Here is a 13,287-nt window from a genome sequence, read left to right on the forward strand (position 1 = left end):
TTCTATATATTATGATTTTACACTATAATTTAAAAATTCTAGACTCCAATTCATAAATCATAAACCCTAGAAAATATATTTTAGACTTCTAATTTATAATTTATAATCCTTAAAATATATTAAAAGTATTGATTTTACTAGTTTAATATAATACAAACTTATGATTTGATATAGTCGTAAATAGTTTTTAAAATATGAATTTCTGTATAAGTAATTTGGCATGCTAATACTTCACTTCCTTAATTTGACAAGTGGGCTACGTATCCACCCACGGCAAGTAAAGTATCCACGTCAACAACTTTCCCATATGTGTGGACAATTAGGCCCACGTCTTCCTTTCAAAACTTTTTCATAAACTTATCATCGACGTGGACCATTAAATATCCTCTGCTCATCACACTATATATTCTCCCTCACCTATTCTTAATCAGTATCTCCAATTAGTATTTGCTAAGCTTTTAAGTTTACTTTACACCACTATCTTGTACAACTTCAATTTCATTAAATTCACAATGGCCGGAGCTACTTCAGCTATTCTCAGCAGCCCAGTCATGCGTACAGTATCTAACAGAGGCAGTGTTAGTCAATTCCTTGCAGCCCCTTGCAGACCCAGAATTGTTAGATTTTCCAGTTCTGTTAGATGCATGGCTGAGGTAACATTTGAGCTTTCTCAAACTTCTATTTCATAATCTAATTATTACTTATTTAAGATTTTAATTAAATTTGCTATTTTAATGTGCAGGGCGACCAAGTAGAGAAGCAGAAGCCATTAGAATCTGTTTCCACACCTCCCAATTTGAAATCTACTCCTACTCCTACTCCTACTCCTACACCCAAGCCCAAGGCTAAGGTAATTCATCAAAACTCTTTTGAGTACAGTTTTGTTATTCATATACTTCACTAGGCAAAGAGCATTCTAAAATCTCTAATTATTTTAATGTTGTGCAGATGAGCACAAAGTTCTCAGACATATTGGCATTTAGTGGACCAGCTCCTGAGAGGATCAATGGCAGATTAGCTATGATAGGTTTTGTAGCTGCTGTTGCAGTTGAATTATCCAGCGGCCACGATTTATTCAGTCAGGTATCAGATGGTGGAGTCACATGGTTCATAGGATCAAGTGTATTGCTCTCACTTGCATCTTTGATACCATTGTTGAAAGGAGTGAGTGTTGAATCTAAATCAGATGGCTTCATGACTTCTGATGCTGAGCTTTGGAATGGAAGACTAGCCATGTTGGGACTGGTTGCTCTTGCGTTTACAGAGTATGTCAAGGGTGGTGCTTTTATCTGATTTCAGTTTTGTATATAGAAGACTATAGCAAGTATTTTTGTTAATGATTTCTCCAATTTACATAAAATCACAATGTAATAGTTGATACAGATGTAAACACTGTTGTTAAATTTATGGGAAATGACCAAATTTTGCATGTCTAATAAGTGCCAGGTTGATAAGGAAAATATGTACCCAATCAAGTATTAACATCTACTCACCAGAACTATTGTCAAGAAGCTAAAATAGTATTTTGTAGGGTTGGAAAGAAATTGGTATTTTCTATTCTTATCCTTCAACCTAACAAACAGCTTTCATTTTTTCTTTTGAAAATTTTGAACGGAATTAAATCTAAATTTTTTGAAACATGTTACTTACAGAGACCAATTGCTTACTGACTGGGGCAACCCAACATTAGTTGGTAAGACAATTACTAAAAAAACAATACATCAAGTCTTAATGTATTAAATATCACTTCATCATTTTTAAAATCCATTTAATAAATTTAAGTTTATTTTATTTTAACTATAATAGTTAAATTCTACAACCATTCAATCATAAGGGATTTACCAATCATAAAAATTCCACCAATTAATTAAATTCTATTGTATTATTTTTTTTAATTTAAAAATTAAAAATATATACATAAAAATAGTTAAAGAGCTCAATCAACTACCTAATATTTATTGAATGGTCGATAAATGTTTAATATATTAAACTCACTCCAATGATAGAGTTTAATAAAGAGATATAATATTCATTATATCCCATTAGAAAAGTTCTAACTCAGTCAGAATTGGATAAATAAATTTACTAGTTAAAAATATATAAATATACCAGTTGTTAAACATCCCATATCCATTATGTAATTATAAAACTCACTTTATATATTTAAGACAATTTAAAGTGCAGGTGGAACAAACAATTTGAAGTCTTCTTCAGGATAAAGTAAACATTTTAATTATAAAACTCACTTGATATATTTAAAACAATTTAAAATGTCTTTTCGGAGGTTTCTCTACTTCCTTTTCTCCTCCTATTTAGTTTTTCATATTAAAAGAATAAAAGTTTGATTAGAGAATTGCTTGCCTATTATATATGAAAATTAGTTTTTTTCCCAATGCAGGAACCCGCATGGTTTGAGCATTAAAAAAAATGTGCTAAATAGCCTACCTATCTAATTAAAAATATGTAAATTATCCCACATCTAATTAAGAAGTTATATGGGTGAAAAAAAAATGTGTTAAATATTCCACAGTTTTAATTGAGAAGCTATTTGACTCTGTATATAAAGAGCATACTCTTTAAAGTTACTCTTTGGAGCGAGTTGTGCTTTCATTTACACTAATAACCTAATTATCTAGGACGTATACACAATATGCTCATCTGCAAGTACTCAACGAAACAATAGAACAGTTAGTATAAACAGCTTTTGCCCACACAAAATAATTGTAAAAGTGTTTATTACCCTCACAACTATACAACGAAAACTGGCATTGCCGTCCTCTCTTATTCATTATTACATTGTGTTACACTCAATTGTATGGGCAGCAATCCTTCACCGTTTCTCCGAGCATATGAACATGAAAGAATGAAACAAATACACCCTTTTCTACCACATATATTTACAAAATGGTTAATTATAAACATCTACACAGAAATCCATTATGCTGAACTCACTACACATCAAGCTGCACATGCTTATTCAACTCCGCAACTTCATGCTTTTCCACACCTCCATGATCATTTAGTTTCTGCAGCAAATCACAGTTACTGTTCAGAATTAACATGCCAGACATGTGACGACTGATTCAAATAATTGAGATCGCAGTTGATGAAGTTTAGCTTTCTTGGTAATCCAAGAAGTAATTCAAGTATGAGCCATAAGGTTAAATGGACCAATCTCACGAAGCCCCAAAAGAGAGAAACAAATGGATTACACGATGAAAATCGGCTAAATAATCAAAACAGATGTCTTAGCAATTAACAAACAAGATCGCGCTCAGTTCTTTCTAGGGGTGAATTACATTCATAGCCCCTAAAATTATAACGTTACTAACATTATTGCCTTTAAACTTTATTTCGTGATATAAAAATCCTAAAACATCACATTATTGTGTATTGTATGGATATATTAGTACAATAACACCATAAATAAGACAACTTAATGACCTTGTTAATGGGTCTGCCTAATTCTTACACCACATCCTTTAAGAAATGGATGGAGTATTTCTCTTCTAAAACTCTACTTTCCATGCAAAAGTTTTCGTTCTTCTTAACTATGTTATTATTTCAATCAAGCGGAGTAGTGTATATAAAGGCAAATTTAAGAAAAAGTTATCAAAACATCATATAAAAATAAACAAATTGTAAACCTAAAAAGTCATAAATTACAAAACTGAGTAACTTGTACCAAACTCTAAAGCAGATCTAGAGACTTACTTCTGCTAACTGATCAACAGGAACCGGCAGATCAAGAGGAAACAAATTTATGGCACCAGGGTTAAAGCTGAATCCACTGTTTGAGTATGTGACATTATCGTCCATTAGTGATGTATAAGAAAAATTACATATGACAACCATTACAGCGAACTATAAAATAAGGAACTGGCAGAGCACAGTCAACATATTTAATTTCTTTAGCATTCGGAAAGATAAAGGATTGAAAGAGAGATCAAAGACAAGGAAAATACAGGAAAAATTACCAGTTGGTCAAAGCCAATCTCCAAATGTATGGAGTGAAGAACTCCTCTGGATGACTCTCTTGTTCATATGAGAAGTGTAACTGAGTGAACATCTGTTAAAATAAAAATGACATGAATTTCAAAATAATAATTTGCAACACTACGAAATCCAAACTCCGAAGTCATTAAGGCTGATGATTTAAAAAATTTATTATTGTTTACCTTCAACCCTTCACCTCGCCATGTTCTACAATTAAGAATTATGAGTTGAAGGACTTTCTCCACTGACCATTCTCCATCTTGTGTTTGGGCATCCATGCGACTATTGAAAAAATCCAAAACCTGTAAATGCCACAAGTGATATGCAACTCAATATAAATATATATACTAAAACGAGATGCGATTTTATTTTCTTATTTTTTTCTCAACAAAGAAAAACATAGACAAACCATGTAAATATTTTCAATCAGCTCATTGAAGCGTGGGTGGTTCTTAAATGGTTGAAAAACTTCCTGCCTGTGCATTATAGCATAAACAACCTACCATAAAAAAAAATAAAAAAAACACAACAAGAAATGAGGAATAACACAGCATGTTTTGGAATTGTGCAGATAACAAACATGATTACACCAAAACAACGAATGAAACAATACCTCAGGATTGCGTGGTAAGGCATAAGTCAAAATTGCATTCAAGATTTCAAGGACAATTCTCAGGAAGTCAGTGTAAATATGCAACTCAGCCGACTGCAATAAGAAAATAACTTAATTATGCCAAGGATAAACATGTGCACATATCCAGGTACTACAATACATCTACTTTGAAAAAACAATATCATACAGAAAGACCAAAATGGTTACCAGATCTTCAGCAAGGCTGCCTTGTTCAATTAAGCCACTCTTGCCTATCTTATCATCTATCCGCTCTGCAAGCTTATTGTACCTAAAAAAGTAATATCGCATTTAGGACCAGCAGAAAGATGATCAAAGAGCACTAAAATTAAAAGCATCAGACTCAGATAAAATCAAGATGCTATAGCAAAATCTCAGAAATAAAAGGAACCAAACAGAAGGTTTACATACTTGCGAGAAAGCATGTAGAAGAGGCTAACTAGTCTTTGCGAAGCATATGCACTCAATCGGTGGACATGAGGAGCCATGTTTGCCAAAGTTGCTAGACAAGTTGTATGGAGATAGAGATCCTGTAAGAAAATTAAAATTTTGAAGGTCTTTTGAGTGGATATCTTCAGCACATACCTATCAAGAAATCAACCTTAATGATATAATTTCTTCCATTAGGTGAATGTGATTAACAACTACCAATAAATAAAAGTTAGTAGTAACACATAGCACAATTTATAAAATGACTGTTCTATAGACTCCCCAAAAGTCAAACTTGCCAACTCAGAAATCATAATTGAACTGGATAAATTATCACCAAAAATACAAGTTATTACAGTTTATTTAACTTTGGAGATATATATTTTGTGATAGGGTATTAGTTATATCTTTCAATTTCACAAGATATTACATGTGAATAGTGCTTAACAACTTTCACGCCATTCATCAACATAGAAGATACACTGCCAATAAATCATATTTACTCTAATTGATTTTTGACCCTGCTCACTGTTATCTCCAGCACAGCATTTAACTTGTTAAAAAATTCGTATGCATTAACTCAAGACATTAAGGTGATACGTGCCATTGCATTTGAATATGATAACTTCAAGAACCAAGACAGATCATCCTCAAACTTTGAAAACTAAGGATTCATCCAAGTCATACCCTTAGCTTAGACAGGTTATATTTCACAGTCCTTATTAGAATTATGACCATTAAGGATCCAAGAGATGTCTGATGAAGAAGATGCTCCTGGTACCATGGGACATTAGCCAATATCTGCAAAAATTGACAAACAAAGGGGTCAAGATTATATAAATTCTTAATTTAAGGTACAAATTCCACAGCGTATTTGATTCTTACCATCTTGTGAATGCATGCATTGAAAGAAGAATCCTGACTCAGGATAAGAAGAATAATCAACAAAATGTAAATGTGATTTGATGTCCTCTTCGAAGTATTGTATAATGTCTCCAGAATGGGCATCAACTGTTTTTATTCCAAACAACAGATCATTATGAGGCTGCATCTTGCCAATCCCATTGCAAAAGTACATAGGAAACACCAAATCATAATTGACAAGGTAAGAATTTCATTCATCTTTAGAACATATTAACATATAAAATAAAATCCTTTTTGACTGCAGAACCCTAAAAGGTGAAGCATGTTTCTCTTTATATAAGATTCTCTTCACATGTAAACTATGTTGCACGGAAACGGAAACGGGTAAACGTTATTTCTAAGAAAAATTAGCTAGGAAACCATAATTGAAACGGAAAAGAAACGGAAACGGAAACAGATACGAAACGCGGAAAGGTTAATGAAAGAGTTTCCGTGCAACATAGCATGTAAATACTAAATAACCGTTCTATTTTATACATTACCACTCCCTACTCCAAAACGAAAACGAAAACACCTCTTTTTCTTTTTCTGAAAAGCAGATGTGCATGCTTCATATAACGTAAACCCTAATCACAGTAGACATCTGGCATAGGATAAAGACCAGTATTCATCCACTTCACGGTTCACCAAAAATGAAGCATGACTCTGTTTAGCAAAAATGCTCCTCGTACATAAATGCTAAACAATCATTCATTTTTTCCCTTCTATATTAGTCCACCCTACCCTCTATGCCAAAATCAAGACATCCATTTTTCTTTTTCTGAACAATAGATGTGCCTGCTTCATACTATGATAGCAAACTCCACATCATATAAAACCCTGATCAAAGTAGACATCTGGCATAGAATAAAGACCAGCATTCTTCTCAAGTAATTTCCCATGGTAATCAAATTTCGAATTTTTGGTGAAGAAGGAGAAAATATCAGTTGGTTATTTAAGATCTTTTACCAATGTATCCACATCAGTTCGCACTAAAACATACTCCAAAAAGTCAGAGTTTCCATGCACCAACGTATAAAGCAACAGGGCAGCAGTTTCATCACCCAAACACCTGCAAAGAAAAGCTTTTAAGCAACACTGAGAGAAAGAGACATTTATTTTGTTCATTTGAATGCGTAGATAACAGTCAAGATGTATGAAGTGTTAAATATTTTTCTTGAAATTAGTTCTTGAGCTAACTGAGCACAAGATAGTGACAATTTTAGTTCAACGGAGAGTTCAAAATGGTTATACAAAAAACCACACAAATAAAAACAACCAGGCTTAGCTGCAAGTCTCAGCCTGAGATGAGGAAACATAAGAAGCAGAACTTACATGCCAAGAGTATCAAACAGAGATGCAAAGGGTAATCTCACATGTGGCCCACTGTGTGCATTCCCTTCAATATCTACCCGATCAACTGCAAAGAGAGTATTTTAACAAAATGCAGAAAGGCATTAAATAAAGAGAGATAAAGAAAACATCTTACGTTCAATATCCCTTGTATTTCCCAATGCTTTGCAATAAGGATTGTCGGAGAAATACATATCTGCTTTGGTAAGCGAGTTAGAAGTGGCACCGTCGTTGCTTCGTTCTGTTACTTGCTCATCGACCACAACACATTTATGATAATAATTAAGTATAAGCAAGACATGAAGACTGCAGTCTGCCAATGAATTTCTTATGCTTTCACCGTTTGAACTGACCAAATAATTGAACGGAAGTAAGACAAAAGTAGCTGCAAGTCAAAAATTCATTGTCAAACGAACTTATTTATGGAAGTAGCTTGTGACTAAAGAATGTGCAAGCTATGGAATAGGGATGTCATGGAAAAATTACATGATCAACTTTCATCCCAAGGAATGATATATACCATATTGAAGATAGATACATCAAGCAAGATAATACATTTTTCAGGCATAGTTATTAAAGGCGCATGGCGCACTAAGGCGCAAGAGGTCCTGGAGCCATGGCGCATGGCGCATGGCGATGGCGCGCGCCATAGTGAGACAAGGCGCACTTAAAAAAATAAAAATTATAAAAATATAAAACTAACATAAAACTAAATCATGAAAATATCTTAAGCATAAATAAATTTTAAAATGCAAAATAAACCCCATATTAGAAAACTTTAAAGTTGAATACTAATTTCTAAGTTCTACTCCTAATCAAAACTCTACAAATCCATCACTCCTCATCATCACTATCACACTCCTCATCTAAGGCATCATCAAACTATTGATCATCAAAGTTGAATTCCCTTTGGCTTCTTTGTTTCTGTTGTTTGAATCCGTTTAATGTGTTTTCTTTCTAGTAAACTTCTTCCTCTTTTAATGACTCTGTCTCTTCCTCTTCAAAGAGTCTCTTCATCTTCTACTTAGTTTAAAACCTATAATCTCTCTCCTTTTTAATACTTTTTGTTAATATAACATGTGTTCCATTCCAGATATATAAAGTAACTACCAAAAAACTGCCCATAACTGCCTCTAACTGCCAAGGCGCGCCTTGGTGCGCCTTTGGCAACTGCATTTGGCGCAAAATGGCACACCAGGCGCGCGCCATGGCGATTGCGCCTCGCCATGGGGCTGCCATGGCACCAAGGCCTGCGCCTGGTGCGCCATAGGCGCGCCTTTAATAACTATGTTTTCAGGACCAATAGTTATAGTTGCATGCATTCAAATTAAATTCAGTCAAGCAGCAAATATTATGAAAAATTCAAAAACATTTGAAAATTCCATATAAAGCACTATCAAGCTCAACCACCAGTTTTTCCATATATAAACTGACTAGTTGATGAACTGTGCTTAAAATTTCAACAATGAAATTCAGCATACCAGCTGCAGAACCAGCTCTTTGCAAGACCCCAGGCTGGCTCTCTTCAGAAAATAAAGGATAAGGTGCACTATTTATTGAATAATGAGGTCGCACTATATAATTGAGTAGAAGTCTACGTACAACCAAGCAAACCATAGTATTATCCTGCAAATTATGAAGGAACTTAGCAACAAGGTAAGAAGACTTCACAATAATTAGACAATGCCAAAGTTCATCTGCGCACCTGATTCATTGCTGCATCAATAAAAGGATTCATGTCCGTCAGTCCTGGAGATGGACCATAAAGAAGTTGCGTTGACATTGCTACGAGCATGAAATTAAGCAACTCCTGATGTATCGTGTATGTCTTCGAACTTGTGACAAAAACAATACAATTTAGGATGATAACTAATCTTAACATGATGAAGGTGGAAAAAGTTCATGATGTACCTCACGTCTACGGAGCCAATAAAGCTAAGCACACTATGCATAACAAGAGTCTCAATGTTTTGAACTGCAAAAACAAAACCCAAGACTTTATGACTATGATGTTTATGTGTTGAAACGCATGTACATCAAGGAAAATGACAACTAAACATAGATAAATAAATAAATATTGGCTGGATAAATGTACCAAATGAAGAATTGTTGCCTATGCAATAGTGTGACCAATATTACAACAAATAAGACAAACTATGATAACCATCATCCGACCTCTAGAACCTCAAGCGAAGAAGGCGCTAGAGTCCAAGCATATCGTCTGAGAAGCCAAAGGTGGGCTTTGTTCAAGAGACGCATGGCATTGTGAGCCTAGCGCCTTGATGGAGGCATGCCTAGCGCAACTTATGGTTCCAAGTTAAAAGTGGCTTTTTCCAATCTCAACCCTTCTCTATCTATATTATCTACTGTTAAAGGAAGTGCTTATCATAGTAGAATAGGAAAAGTATCATGAATACCTCTACTTCAAGTGCTAGCCGTAGGTCAAAGGAGAAGGCTAAAGCTCCATCTCCTAGTTTTTGAGAAAGAACACTTAAGGTTCTTAGCAATAAGGAGGAAGAAGAATCATAATTTGTAGATGAGTACTTTAAAGATGAAAAAGATGAGATTGAGAAACTTGAAGGTGAATTTGACGTTCGAGATGATGATAGTGGTGCTGCTAACTCCAATTAGTGATGAATATGGACTATGGAGACTTTAGTCTTGATGAAAACTAGTTATTAGATTATTAGTTAATTAACTTAGGATTTGATTGAACTTTAGTCTTTAGATATAGAATCTATTATCATAAATTATGGGCTTAATACATCATTTGCCCCCTGAACTTGTCCAAAAAGCTTGATTGGCCCTCTGAACTTTCAAAGTGTTCCGATAACCCCCTCAACTTGCATAAAATGTTCAGTTAGCCACCTGAACTTGCGTAAAATGTAATCAATTGATCACTCGGTTGCAAAAAAGTAAGTCAAATGCGAAAGATGTGTTCTACACATCTTAGAATATTATTACATAATTCAAAAATAGATTAAAAATGAAGTTATTACTTGCTCAACTATACAAATTGTCTTCTCTAATATTAGAACCGCATATCCCGATTTTGATCGTTTTACTTTTTTATAAGACGCGTGCAATATATCTTCCGCATTTAACTTATTTTTTTGCAACCGAGTGATTAATTGATTACATTTTGCGCAAGTTCAGGAAGCTAACTGAACATTTTATGCAAGTTGAGAGGGGCTATCAGGACACTTTGAAAGTTCAGGGGGATATGATGTATTAAGCCTAAATTATGATTATGGAAGAGTTAATAGTTAATTTGGAATTTATTGCATGCTAGAATTTATGACTAAGGTTATGGATAATGGATATGATTGAGTATTTAACTATTTGTTGCATTTTGGAAATGATAAAGGTTGTTATTTATGATTTTTTTTTATTTTAAATATTATTTTTCTTCAGTTCACCTTGTGTCGCTCAAGCGGGCACATGCACCTTGCGCCTAGACTCCAGAACCTCTTGGTGCCTTAGTGCACCTTGCGCCTTTAACAACTATGCAGATCACTAACCACTAGATCCTCCATTTTGGTAGGAACGGCTCTACATTACAACTTATATTTCGTAACTAAAGATATAGAGATGCAGACACTACACATTAATGATCTGAAACAAGGTAGACAATTCACAAAAAAATACCTGTTATGAAATCCTCTGGTACTGGTTCACTTTCATCCAAGGACAAATACAAGTCTTCAATGTTGTTGCTTTCAGCATTCCCAATTAAGTACTTCAAGAAAACAGATGAAATGTATGCTGCATTAACGGCCTTCGCATAAACTAAGGATGGCGCACCAGAAGTTGAAGTTGACTCTTGCAAGCATTTAGCTAGGTGAATCAAAAGCTTCGCAAGATGCCTAGTGTAACAGTTATTTTTTACTGCAAGCGAATAATTTAAAGTGACAAAGGAACTGTTAGAAGTTTAGAAAAATTTAATACAAATTGAAAAAAGCCAATTAACAAACAACTATGTTATAAGAAACTAAGCTAAAAAACACATCATAATTGACATTGTGATTGCATAGAAGATCCAATAGACTATAGACTGAGACAAAAGAACATCATCTGAACCATTATTAATAATATATTAAAAGATAACTAGCAAGAATGCATTTTCTTTTAGAGATGCAAAGTCTATTGAGTAGACAAATACCGCTACAAAATTCCACTAGAGTATGATTGCCTATCCTCGGAGCTTACAGTTTAAGATGTCATTGAGAAATTAAACCAATCAGTTAAGCTAAAATACAATGGCTTAGCAACTGCACTAGAGATAATAAAGACGGAGTCGGAGAGCTAAATCAATCACCAATGGAAGACATAGCCACTATTGAAGACTGGAGACCATAGGAAATATTATCACCATGAGGGGGAAAATCTGGAGTTCAAAGGAAGGCCAATGTGTCACTGCAAAAGCAGGAGAGATTTAAAAGTCCTAGACAACAGGGACAGGACTATGGAATTGGAAGACAACAAAGTAGCTTTCGATACAAGTTACAGAATATTCTTAAAATTCAGCTCAAATTGGAACATGCTAGAGAGTTTTAGTTTCAACCTACAACTAATTAATTAATTGACCTACAAAATATTCCTTCAAAAAATTCAGAACATCCAAAAACCTTCTAAAGATGCAATTACCACCAATCATGCAAGATTTTGATATCGAATAACTCAAAGCATAGTTGCAGAATAATAGCCTCATAGCTCGTCAATGATAGGAAAACTAACCGAAGAGCTTGCAGGCTTCCTGAACACGTTCGTCGGGCCAGCGGAGATTGAGAGGAAGCTCTAGAAGTTTCTGCCAGAAATCGGAGGCAATAGGGAACGACTTTTCACCAACAAATGTGCCAATTAGGTACTCCGCCGTATCCTGAGGACGCGCGCTGCTCCTCCGCGGCGTTGAAGTCACTGCTCCCATTGGAATCCGAAGCGCTTTGTGTCGGTGATTCAGTGGGCTTGTCAACTATGTTCAGAGGACGAATCAGGCGATCTCAATTGGCATTGCGAAGAAAGATAAAAAGAAAACGAGTTGCAGTTTTGGATCCGTTTGGCAACAGAGTGAAAATTGAAATAGAAATCTTTTCGGTTCGTTAAGTAAGGAGAGAGTTGGAGAAGAAATGGTTCACAAGGAGCTTCAGAAAGAAGGCTTATGAGGAGAGAAAAGGATAAATAAGAGAGAGGACCTTATAGCTACTTATGCGTCATTATGTTATGAGCTTGACTAAAATATCCTTGTCATTTCGTCAAATTTACTGGAATATAGGTAGTAAGTAATTAGTTTTTTCTTAACAAAACTTTTTTTTTTGAAACAGGAAAGGAAAAAACAACCGACCAAAAGAAAACATAGCATGGGCTCAATCCTATCTTCTAAAAGAAAAGAAGAGAGAAAAATAGGAGGATAAGAAAGGATAGTGACGTCCAACATCCCCTCATGACCAGCCGCCGCCAAGCGATCAGCAATCCGGTTCTGCTCTCTGAAAATGTGGCTGAACTTTATGAACTCAAAGGAAGAGCGGAACCTTTTAATAGCTTTGATAAAGTTTCGGCTATTAAGACAAATAGTATGATTATCAAAAATCATTTTAATGGTCTCCATGTTATCAGACTCAACAGATAACAATTTTAAACTCAGACTCTTGGCAAGCTTGATATCAGAGAGAATACCCCAAAACTTTCTAGATTTTATTTAAAATTATATCTTAATTTTTTTTAGAAGATCTTAAAATCTACATACGTATATATATATATAACAATCACAAGTTGAGGTATTAACTATTTTGTTGATTAAATTTATTTATATAAAAATAATATCTTAATTCTTATTCAACTATTTAAATTTTTTATTTGAGTTTAATATTTAACTTTTTGTTTTCTTAATTTTACAGAAAAGTTATTTAAAAAATTTCCCTTTTCTACACGTTCTCTAAAACTTTTCCGCTTTTTCAATTTGTTTCTCTACATTATCT

The 13,287-nt window shown here is 34.3% G+C and overlaps 2 protein-coding genes across 2 annotated transcripts; one reads left to right on the forward strand and one right to left on the reverse strand.

Annotated features, from left to right (window-relative positions):
- Positions 1-422: 422 nt before the first annotated feature.
- LOC136216572 (early light-induced protein 2, chloroplastic-like) lies at positions 423-1,429 on the forward strand. Its single transcript, XM_066003114.1, has 3 exons — positions 423-653; positions 743-850; positions 949-1,429. Exons 1-3 carry the CDS (start codon positions 513-515, stop codon positions 1,291-1,293), a joined length of 594 nt encoding a protein of 197 aa, XP_065859186.1. The 5' UTR covers positions 423-512; the 3' UTR covers positions 1,294-1,429.
- Positions 1,430-2,671: 1,242 nt separating this feature from the next.
- Positions 2,672-12,486, reverse strand: LOC136219676 (uncharacterized). The gene is made up of 18 exons (XM_066007165.1): positions 12,050-12,486; positions 10,961-11,200; positions 9,224-9,287; positions 9,018-9,147; positions 8,794-8,938; positions 7,449-7,697; positions 7,295-7,379; positions 6,929-7,031; positions 5,942-6,067; positions 5,744-5,857; positions 5,039-5,157; positions 4,817-4,898; positions 4,610-4,702; positions 4,406-4,495; positions 4,179-4,298; positions 3,978-4,069; positions 3,715-3,790; positions 2,672-3,026 (listed from the first exon to the last, which is right to left on the reverse strand). Exons 1-18 carry the CDS (start codon positions 12,237-12,239, stop codon positions 2,952-2,954), a joined length of 2,193 nt encoding a protein of 730 aa, XP_065863237.1. The 5' UTR covers positions 12,240-12,486; the 3' UTR covers positions 2,672-2,951.
- Between the last annotated feature and the right edge of the window lie 801 nt (positions 12,487-13,287).

Source organism: Euphorbia lathyris, chromosome 2 (genome assembly GCF_963576675.1).
Source record: "Euphorbia lathyris chromosome 2, ddEupLath1.1, whole genome shotgun sequence".
NCBI classification, from domain to species: domain Eukaryota; kingdom Viridiplantae; phylum Streptophyta; class Magnoliopsida; order Malpighiales; family Euphorbiaceae; genus Euphorbia; species Euphorbia lathyris.

Bases quoted from the DNA above. Each gene is read 5' to 3' on its own strand.
- LOC136216572 (XM_066003114.1), top strand. From the start codon at position 513: ATGGCCGGAGCTACTTCAGCTATTCTCAGCAGCCCAGTCATGCGTACA. The intron at 654-742 runs GTAACATTTGAG...TTTAATGTGCAG, and splicing joins CTGTTAGATGCATGGCTGAG to GGCGACCAAGTAGAGAAGCA. The intron at 851-948 runs GTAATTCATCAA...AATGTTGTGCAG, and splicing joins CACCCAAGCCCAAGGCTAAG to ATGAGCACAAAGTTCTCAGA.
- LOC136219676 (XM_066007165.1), bottom strand. From the start codon at position 12,239: ATGGGAGCAGTGACTTCAACGCCGCGGAGGAGCAGCGCGCGTCCTCAG. The intron at 9,288-10,960 runs GTATTTTTTTGT...TTGTTTTTGCAG, and splicing joins ACCAGAGGATTTCATAACAG to TTCAAAACATTGAGACTCTT. The intron at 7,380-7,448 runs GTAAGATGTTTT...CTCTCTTTGCAG, and splicing joins AAATACAAGGGATATTGAAC to TTGATCGGGTAGATATTGAA.